This window comes from Cryptomeria japonica, chromosome 1 (genome assembly GCF_030272615.1).
Source record: "Cryptomeria japonica chromosome 1, Sugi_1.0, whole genome shotgun sequence".
Taxonomy (NCBI): domain Eukaryota; kingdom Viridiplantae; phylum Streptophyta; class Pinopsida; order Cupressales; family Cupressaceae; genus Cryptomeria; species Cryptomeria japonica.
In genome coordinates, this window is record NC_081405.1 from 710,053,226 (window position 1) to 710,064,037 (window position 10,812).

The 10,812-nt window shown below is 31.5% G+C and overlaps 1 protein-coding gene across 3 annotated transcripts; it reads left to right on the forward strand.

The window, feature by feature from the left end:
* The first annotated feature begins 247 nt into the window (after positions 1-247).
* LOC131062516 (3-dehydrosphinganine reductase TSC10A) lies at positions 248-9,045 on the forward strand. Of its 3 annotated transcripts, none has more exons than XM_057996190.2 (5): positions 248-329; positions 7,050-7,404; positions 7,520-7,783; positions 8,155-8,308; positions 8,504-9,045. In XM_057996190.2, exons 2-5 carry the CDS (start codon positions 7,117-7,119, stop codon positions 8,896-8,898), a joined length of 1,101 nt encoding a protein of 366 aa, XP_057852173.1. In that variant the 5' UTR covers positions 248-329; positions 7,050-7,116; the 3' UTR covers positions 8,899-9,045. The 3 variants fall into 3 exon arrangements, with proteins under 3 accessions (XP_057852173.1, XP_057852175.1, XP_057852174.1); XM_057996192.2 differs by having other exon boundaries at positions 7,104-7,404; XM_057996191.2 differs by having other exon boundaries at positions 257-329; positions 7,062-7,404.
* Positions 9,046-10,812: the final 1,767 nt, after the last annotated feature.

A 10,812-nucleotide genomic window follows, 5' to 3' on the forward strand; every position in this document is an offset into this window, starting at 1 on the left:
TCTTCTTTGTTTCATTCCATGAGTTTAGTTGTATGCATCAAATGAGGACCGATTTCAAAGAACTTTTTTTTGCCTTGGCTGTAAGTATTGGATGGTAAGCATTAAATAGTTTTATTCAAGTATCATCTAGTTCAACAGTTAAACAATTAATAGGTAATAATTTAATATTTCAGATAAATAATTATCTAACTAAATAACATATAAGAATAGCCTTTGTCTTATTCTCATCATTTTAAATTTATTTTCTGCATGTTGGGATTCCATTGATGAAGTAGAGGAGTCCCCAAACACCCTTGTCTACTGTTCTCATCAATTCTCTGTCAACACTGGTATGTTATTGCTAAAACGTTCTGTATTCTTGTTATTCAGAGGTTTACAAATATTCATCCTGAATTGATATGCAAGCTTCATTCAATAAATTGTGTTTGATTATTGCTGTTATAGCATTTATATGCTTTTAGAATGTTTAACATTTTTATTACTGTATTTTTTTATGTAATCTTTGTGCATTGTCACGTCCAAAAATGTTATCAATTTTGCACCATCTTGTAGGTTGTTTATCGTTTGTTCAAGAATGACTTTATAGCATTCTTTTGGCAGCACATTTTGTATGGTAATTCTGTGTATAGTGCAAGCAAACTTTTTCTAAAAGGACTTTGAGAAACTTTCAAACTTGAGTTGATGTCTTATAATATTTCATCTTAATGTATTGGATGATCAATAGATACATAACTAGTCTTGTCGAGGGCACGATTCCTACCTCATCTCTTATGATGTCGGAGCCTTGCAATCAACAAGACTTGATCCTTGGTCGAAGCCTTGCACTCAGCAAGACTTGATCCCTGGTGAGCAAGACTTGATCCCTGGTGGGCTCATTTGGAGCCATTCAACTTCAACAATAGACCAAGGGCCCATTGACATTTTTAAGATATTTTGAAAACAATTAAAAGATAACAACTCTTCAAATTTTCTTACACACACATTTGTGAAATGCTTCACAACAATACAAACATCCATTCATCTTTTGAATCTAACTATTCATGTTCTATCATGACTTGTTGGTTTGGATTTTAATCTATAAAACAACTCTATTTAGATGAAACTTTCCTTTGATACCAATTCAAGAGAAGGATTACCATATCAACTTCTCATTTTCTCATAGAGATGCAAAGACAATGAATAAAAAAGAATTGTAATCTATAATTAAAAAAAAAATTAGACCAAAAAATAATTATTTTGATAAAATGTACAAGAAAATTTTAAAATATAGCTAATTAGTTTCTAAAACATCTTTAGAGATCAAAGTATATAGTTTAATTGGTTGAGCATAATTAGTGAGGCTGAGGACATGTTCCAATTATGTCATCCATCAATGTCTCACCACCTAAAGATACCAATTATGTAATGGACATCAACCTTTTACAATTTATTTTCTAAGATGAAATTTGAGGTATTATACATTGATAATTAATATCTCAAATTTGATACATTGATAATTAATGCTCTCATGACTATTGTTAAATACCACATAATTAAATAGATGAAAACAAATTTTTTTGGTAATAAAATAAAACAATTATTTACCATAAAGAATATAATATTTAAGATAAATATAAACATATTAAAAATAAACCTAAAATAGATGTAAGCCCTAAAATTACATGGACTCACCCAGAGACACAATTAAGCCATCATGACTATGCTAAATGAAAGAAAATGATGAATGATTTTTAAATATATAATTTTTTCTTAGTTAATATATGGAGACAATTGGGTCTTGAATAAATAGTCACATAAATTTAGTTGTTTTTTTATGTGTTAAAAATCGAATTTTAGAAGACAATTTTTTTCAACTAATATATATATATATATATTTATAATAATTTTAATTATTATAATATTTATATGAATAATTGTAATTTATCATTATGTTAGTAATATTTATATTGAATTGGTTTTAAAATAAATTATAATCATTCGAAAATGTATATATTATAATATTATACTAATTTTAATTATATTATTTAATATATTATTTTTTTAATATGTGAATTGGAGGTATGTCTCATATTTATTGTATTGATATCATATTTAATGCAATTAATTGGTGGGCACTTTTCGGTAGGGACTTTTTGGTTCTGGTATATGTTTTTGATTTATGCTTGGGACTTGATATTTCAAATGTATTTTGAGTATCCCTATTTTTGGGACTCATATATGGGTCTTTTTTGTGGGGTTATACTTTGGTAGGGTTTATACTTTGTCCCTCCTCGTTATGCCAAAATTGAGTTTCATGATATTAACTGATTTTGTAATACTTTGAGTTTCATGATATTAACTGATTTTGTAATACTAATTTTATATATTAATATAATTTTAAGTGGCTTTGCCACTTTTATTAAAAAAAAATTCTAATCATAAACTCATCATATACAATCCAAAACTTCGAGCAATCTTCCCTTGCCCAAGATTAATGAAGACCCACCTCCTCCAATGCAAAATCAAATACAACAAACAAAATAGATGACATGATTGAAAATTTTGTTTCCAAATCAAATCTGTATTAGGCATTGCTTAAATTATTAAGTTCTCAATATCTTCCCTCAAAACGTTTAGATGCGGATTTACAACATATCGTTTTTCTTCTTTGAAAATACTATAGATATAATAAGGGGAAATATTATTTCTTCTACTAAAGACCATTTGATTATGTGCTTGTTTGATTCTGTAATGTTAGTGAGTTGTGACATCAGGCTATAGAATATTGCAATGCTAGGTGAGTTGTATACTAGGTGAGTTGTAATTTCAAGTTCTTGCCAACTGTAATTGCAATCATTGGCATTTCTAGCATAACTGTCAGTTAAGATGTCAAATTTATTTTAAAGGGGATTTTTATTTACATAGGTTTTTCAATCCATTATGTGACTCTAGATGCCTCTAAATGTAATGAGTTGTAACATTTGTTTCATTCTCATCACAACTACAACCACTAACATTTCTAGCATAACTAATAGCTAAGATGTCAAATTTATTTTAGAGGGGTTTTTGTTTACACATGTTTTTCACTCCTTTCTATGATTGTAGATGCCTCTAGACATAACTAGCATACCTATATTTTAAAAAATACATGTAAAACACGTGATATCCATTTTTAAAAGTGATTTTTAATGTAAACCCTAACAAATGTGTTGTTTCACCATGCATTGTTGTGCATTAAACATGAAAAATATGTTGCATATGAGAGATAAGCCAAATTAAAAAAAATCGATATGTTCAAATATTATGTAATGCCAAATAGTTAGCATGATTTATTTTGTCAAGATGAATAATATTTTTCAATATTCCATCAAATGCCAACGTAGATAATGGCTTGCAATATTAATTTGAACTCCAAATTTTTTTTAGAAACTACAATTAAATTAACAATATCTCAATAAGAAGGACCCAACAAAAGGACCCGTGGCAACATGAAGAAGAAGGCAACTGTTTAGAAGGTGGACTACAAAGAAATAAAAGTTGCTGCTGAAAATATGAGTGTCCTTGAGGCTGAGTTGGCTGAGACTCTCAAGAACTTCATGTAATTGGGTCTGTGTTTCTGTTGTCTGTGGTCATTGTTGTCTCTGTTTTGATGGTTCTGTGTTTTACTCTCTTTGTTGGTTTTTGCTGCCCGTCTGGGCTTTTGCTGTCTCTATGGCTGTCATTTGTAATGTCTTTCTTTTGCAGCTTATTTTTTATTTTATTTATGTTAATATTTGATTCTAACTCTCTTAGAATCTTTTTGTAAAGGGTTTCAGGGCCCCTTCAAAACCTGTTTTTGCTTTAATCCAAAACAATATCTTAAATAAAAAGCCACAATTGATATCATTGCTTGCAAATGTCAAAATCTACACCTTTAAATTCCTATTCTACTAATTTCTGATTCCCTTAATAATATCCTCCTCTCTCTAACTTCAAAGTTTTTCTATCTCAATACAATTACAATTATACGTATCACTTAGGCCATTTGCACAATTAAGATATATACATGCATAAGACCAAGAGTCACAACTTACAAATCCACTTATTTAGAAACTACCTCCACATCATAAGCCAACTATGGAAGACCGAGATTCACAACTTAGAACTTCATATGATGTCCTATTAAGATTTGAACTTGGGTCTTTACAATAAGAACTCAATGCTTCAACCAATTAAGATAAAACTCTTAGACAAATGCTATAAACATATTTTAAAACAAATTTTATATTACCTATCACTTTCCCATCTACAATGACTATTCAAGACTCTACTATAAAACCAAGAATTGTCATCTTTCTCCTAAGATATTTTCTCCAATAATCTTTAAATCTCTTCTTGTGCAGCTCAAATGGCATCAATATAATAAAGAATAAATATCTATTTTTTTAGCAATAAGAGAGTGGAAACCATCATGCACAGGTGCATTAAGGTATTTGCAAGTTCTAAAAATATATAATAAATGTTGATGTTCAATAAGGATAGGCACTAATCAAGATATGCCTATAGTATGTTGATATATTATGGAAACCACCAATAATAAACTTTTCATTCAATTTCTCTTCAATCACCATTAATATTCATTATCTGTGCTTTTAAAATGCCTAAACAAAAATACCAACAATTACTTCATTTCACGAGTAAATAGATTAGGATACCATTTGCACCCTTCTTGAAACTTCATAACTAAAACAACATAATAAAGAATTCAAGTTTCAACAATCAGATATAACTTTGCACTTCTCATATAGCATTTAGGAGAAAAATAAACTATCTTTAGTGATGTCTAGTTATAGTGTACTACATTGTTGTCTAAATATTTTACTAGCAATAATTGTGTTTTAGCAACAACTATATCCTTTTCTGCCCAATTTTGAGAATTCTACCATGTATTATACATTTGTAACATAAATTTACAAAAAAATGTTTACCATTTGACTTAAATTATCTTAGACATTGTAGATATGAATGGTAGATGACAACTCGAGCCTTCACTTGCTTACCTCCCATACTCGATGATACTTTCCCTCTCTTCTCAAGGATGATGAATTTCTTACAACCACTAGGTCATAACAATGTAGTTAGCTCAAAATCTTATCAATAATTATAACATGTATACACATGACTAGATAGCAATATAAAACTTATTGACTTATCAAATGAAATCATTTCAGATATGGATTTCTAAATCACTATTCAATTGTCATTAACTCAACATCATATGTTAGTGCAAATAAAGCATAACATAGTATCAGTGAAAAGAGGGATGCAACACCTTGCTTTTGAATTTTTTTTTAAATAAAAAAATAGGCTAGGAACAACATCAAATTATTACTAAATCATATGATAAAATTATTTTCAAATCTTAGATCTAAAGATTCATTTAGGGTTTTCATAATATATAGAAAATTTTATCAAAATCATTGTCAAGTTTTTAGTTCACAAGTCAAAGCCCTTGTTAAAATAGTAAATATTTTGAAAATTGAATTTATTTTGCATAGTCAAGAACCAACATTCAAAGCCTTGGGATAGTCATGTTTAGAGTCATTGGGATTTGATTTCTTTTCAAGAGAGATTAATGTGTTAATATTTATCTAAGTTGCTGTGTACAAGAACAAACATCAACAGTACTATACTATTAGGACTACAAGATTTCATCATCAATCAAGATTCATCTACATGTAAACAAAGAAAAAATAATAACACACAAGAGAACTGCATGATAAATAAAAGCAAAAATACATTGATAATTTAACCAAAATCCTAAAAATATAAACTTAACCATATTACCAACATATAATAGACATTAAGTTTCCACAATCCATACAATAATATTCAGTTGCTTTCTGATTAGATTGTGTCCTGATTAGATTGTGTGTGAATTTGTGCATCAACGTTTCAAATCACACTCTATGATCCATCACCAGTATGATAGTTAGAGAACATGCATAGAGAAAAAAATCACACACAATCTAATCCAAAAGCAGCGAATTATTGCCAATATATAACCAAATACTTATTATTAAACACAATCAATTATGAACACTAATCACTACACAATAATCATTTGATTTAATAATAAATAATTTAAATAATATTTAACTATATATCACACCTGAAAATCTCAATAAAAAGTATAATTATAGTCTTGACTTTGTCATATCTAATATCTCCTAAGATGGCATATTAGCATAGTCAAGTCCTCAAAAGACTTCCAAGTGCCTTTGAATGATATAATTATATGGCATACCTATAAATCCAAACAAAAGTTCTTGTCTTTATCTTTATTATAAATGTCTCTTAGGATGGCATATTAATATGCTCAATTTTTTTTTAAGAAATACTATGAAAGACCTAGAAATCCAAATAAGAAAACTATTATATTATTGACCTCATAGATGCCTCTTAAGACGGCATATTAATATGCTCAAAGCCTTTCTTATGAAATATGAAATATTTAAAGACTTCCAACCATCTTTCTTATGAAATATTAAGCCTTCCAACGATCTATACATGGGTTGGTAACAAATATAATTGATGGCATATTAATATGCTCAATTCTTTTTAAAGAAATACTATAAAAGACCTAGAAATCCAAATAAGAAAACTATTATATTATTGACCTCATAGATGCCTCTATGACGGCATATTAATATGCTCAAAGCCTTTCTTATGAAATATTAAAAGACTTCCAACTATCTTTCTTATGAAATTTTAAGTCTTCCAACTATCTGTACATGGGTTAGTAACAAATATAATTGATAAAAAAACAATCAGACTTTACAAAAATAGAATATGCAGCTTCTAAATTAAATTTTCACAGTCCACAAGAATGGAATATTTAGTTGGATGTTGTGATTCGTACAAGTTCATTCAGAGGCGGGAATTGAAAGGTATTAAAAGAGATTCAAGTTGGTGTATGGATCTTAATTATGCATTTAGGGTTTCTCTTATGTTTGAATCCCTTGGTATAGATTTTATTATTTCATTAAATGTGATTACCTACTTAGACTTTCACACTAACACACAGACAGTTTGTTGCCTAGATTATATATCAGAGACAATACCAACATTGAGAAACTGTGCAGCAGGTTAAAAAAAATGGCTGACATTTGGCAAGTCATTGGTGTTCTATCTACTGTGGTTGCTATCACAGTTATTTCATTCCTATTGTCCATATGGAAACCTTCCACTCATGTTCAAAGTCTGCAAAACAAGCATGTACTTATAACCGGTGGGTCAAGTGGCATTGGCCTTGAGATTGCCAAAGAAGCTATTGCCCAAGGATCTTACGTAACACTCATAGCAAGAAATATTTCCAAACTCAAGGAAGCTGCCCATCAAATCCTTCAAGAACTTCAATGTGACAAGAATAGGATCAACATCAAGGTATGCATGTTGTTTAAATGAATCTATTTGAATATTACAAAAACATTAGAACTAACCCAATATATTTCTAGTTCCAGATCATCTGTATGTACAACTTTTCTTGTTCTTTTGACAGGTTGCAGACGTAACAGACTATGAAGCCATATCTGCAGCTATCAAGGAATCCTTTCAATGGATGCCAGTTGATGTGCTTATTTGCAATGCTGGGGTTGGTAGTGCTGGGTATCTGGAGAACATGTCAGTTGAGTGGATTGATTCTATAGTGGGTACCAACATTAGAGGGACACTCTACACTTTGAAGGTGGCTCTTCCAATAATGAAGGAGAGGAGCTTCAAGCATCCCTCGGCTCTTCTGCTAGTTGGCTCTATTGCTTCTATGGTAAAAACAAAAACTCGCACCATATACATGCTCTCTCTGTGAATGCTGAAACTTAGATGATTTGCTGGCACCATAGATTATTGGTTTGTAGGATCTATCTAATTAGGTATGTTTTGCAGACATGATTTTTTCAGTCTATAATATTATTATTATTATGTATAGTTTTTGGTTTTGTTGTGTAATTTTTGGTGATGTTTAGAATCAAATTTTATGATCTATCATTATAAAAAAAAGTGTAAGATAAGAAAAGAAAAATAATGGTGGATCATGAAGTTTGATCTACAAAATTAATCAAAGAAAAAACTTAGATATATTCTGTTTTATACTGAACAATATGCTAATGGGCGTCCTGGTCTTTGCAATGACACTAGTATCCTTTGTATGGTGGTGGGGTTTACACTGCTACCAAGTATGCAATAAAAGGGATTGCAGAGAACCTCAGGCTCGAGCTGTTTCCTTATAATATTGGAGTTAGTTTTGCATGTCCAGGATTTGTAGAAACTCCCCTACTAAGCGAAATGGAAGGTGGGTATTTCAAGTTTTTGAAGGGTTCTTCGTATATTTATCTTTTCTCTAACATCACATTTTGTAAAACCTTAGGTATCATCGTTTTGCATATACATTTTTTATCATCTCTTTCTCTCATGCATTGCACCTTTAGGTTTTGATGGCTTTTGAGGAGCTCTGACTATACTAATGTTGCATTCTGAATCTATGTAGATAGTGTAACCGACCCAGGGCTGGCAGAGGTAGCTCAAAGAGTGACCTTTTATGACAGAAGTAAAGCAGAGAATCCTAGGGATGTGGCAAGGGTTATTCTGGGTGCTGTTACACGAGGGAAATCTTGTGTAGCAACTAGTGGGCAGGGTGGTAAAATGTTGTCATTGTTAACTGCCGGGATTTTGCCTGCTGACTCTTTTGCAGATGCTGTGATCGACATTATTGCACTGGTACCCTTGAGGATATTGGGATATATCATGATTGGATATGTTTATGCAGTCATATGGATCAACCATAGGACCAGGACCATCCCTGTTAAACCTGCTGTAGAGACCATCCCTGTTAAACCTGCTGCAGAGACCTTTCTTTTTAAGCCTGCTGCAGATAAATTATAGATCGTTATGTAAATGAATAGTACTATGGGATTGAGTTCATCTTCCCAGATCCTGCAGGGTTTATGTTGGAGTTCAATAATTCATATATTTTGTATTTGGGTTTATGCCGAGTCTTTAAATAAATGAAGGAGAATGGGTAGTTGTCTATTCTTGTACGCTTTAAATTAAAAAAAATTGAAAGTACGATAGCTTCGTGGATGAGTTATTCAGATCCATATGAGTTCTAACTTTGCAGGATATTTGGTAGATTATTTATGATGTTCTCTTAGCACTTTAACTTTCAGTTCTTTTCCCTGCATGCATTAATGGGAATCTCTTTTACTGTATTTCTACTATAGGCAACTCTTATCTACTCTCAGTGTCAGGAATGGAAAATGTTGCAGGGAATTAAGGCAGTGTTTAAGTCCGATAGTGCGTTGCGTGGATAAGCGTAACTCTAGAATTGTAACTACATTTCTTATTCCTGTAAGAAAAACAAATGATTTCAAAATTTGAAAGAGTTGAATACAAAATTTTGAAACATTGTTTTTAGTTCCTGCAACGCATCTGTTGCATGGTTGAATACAAAAGTTTTTGTGCTCGTCCAATCAGTGTAAACAATTTTTTTGCATGTAGCCTTGTGCAAATATTTAATATTTAAATAGAATTAAGAATTAGCATGAAATTATTTATGTCTAATATGATTGGTTATTGCCGTTCAAATTTTGTCCCTGTTAAATGAAAAAAATAAATAAATACAATCTAGGTAACTTTATTTATTGTCGTATTTACCAACACCTTTGAAACGGCATTCGGTAATAAGAGTAACAGCAGTTCTGATAAAAATATTGATCAGACTTTGAAACTTTAGACGTATGTATTTAAAATGATAAGTACTATATTGATTACATGGCAATTGGAAATCTGCCATCAGTACAAAAATCATAGGCTCTTCTCCAAACATTTGTTCTCTACATATCTGTAAAATATTTAGGCATTTAATGGAGGGACTACATTTTTTAGGAAGCGGCTATTCTCTACATAAAATAGCACTCTGTATGCCACCATGCGCATCCGCCATACATAGGTGGACTTTTGTGGGCCTCGCGGTGGAGGGCTTCGTTTTCCAGCATGGCAGAAAACTCAGCGCCAACACGTTTAAATGTCAGGGATTTGCGACCGTCGGGAACGGTGTACAGCAAAAACGGTTGGGAAAAACGAACGGTGGCGGTGTGCAACCCATTTTGGCAGTAAATGACATGTGTGCAGTTGGTGTTCGTAACTAGGATGGTCAGCAACAGGTTTATGATGGCGGATAGCTGTGTGGAAAACACAACGTTTTTGCCACGATACTTGCAAGGAACGATATTTGCTGCAAGATAGAGGATTAGGAAAACAGAGGCGGTTTTTTTCTTCAAGACGCGGGCTGGGAACGATTTTTGGACACCATAAAAGAGAGACCACGGATAACATCGGTTTTTTTAACTGCAGGAAAGGAGGTTGGAGAGGGTGAAGGAAGAATTCAAGAGAAAAAATAAGTAAGGTGCACATCCTTTTAATGTTGAATTTTTAGTTATTCGTGGAGTTTTTTTAATGTTTTAGGTCTTTGAAGGGCATTTTTATGGTGTAACAAAGTATGGATTTCTAATTTCTGCTCAGAAACGTAGGGTTTTGTGTGTTTGAAATTGGCGGGAATTGTTAGGGTTTCTAGCATTTCCGAAGCAAATATGAACTAACAATTATATGTAGATTTAAATACAAAAGATAAAGAAATAAAACAAGACACAGATAACACAAAGATTTAACGTGGTTCACCCAGAATGGGTTATGTCCACCATACACAGCCGTCCAATCTTTCTTATTATCCAACAAAAAGAGTACATCAACCTTACAATGCCTTAAGCATCCCAGCCACTTATAACATGCGTTTTTAGG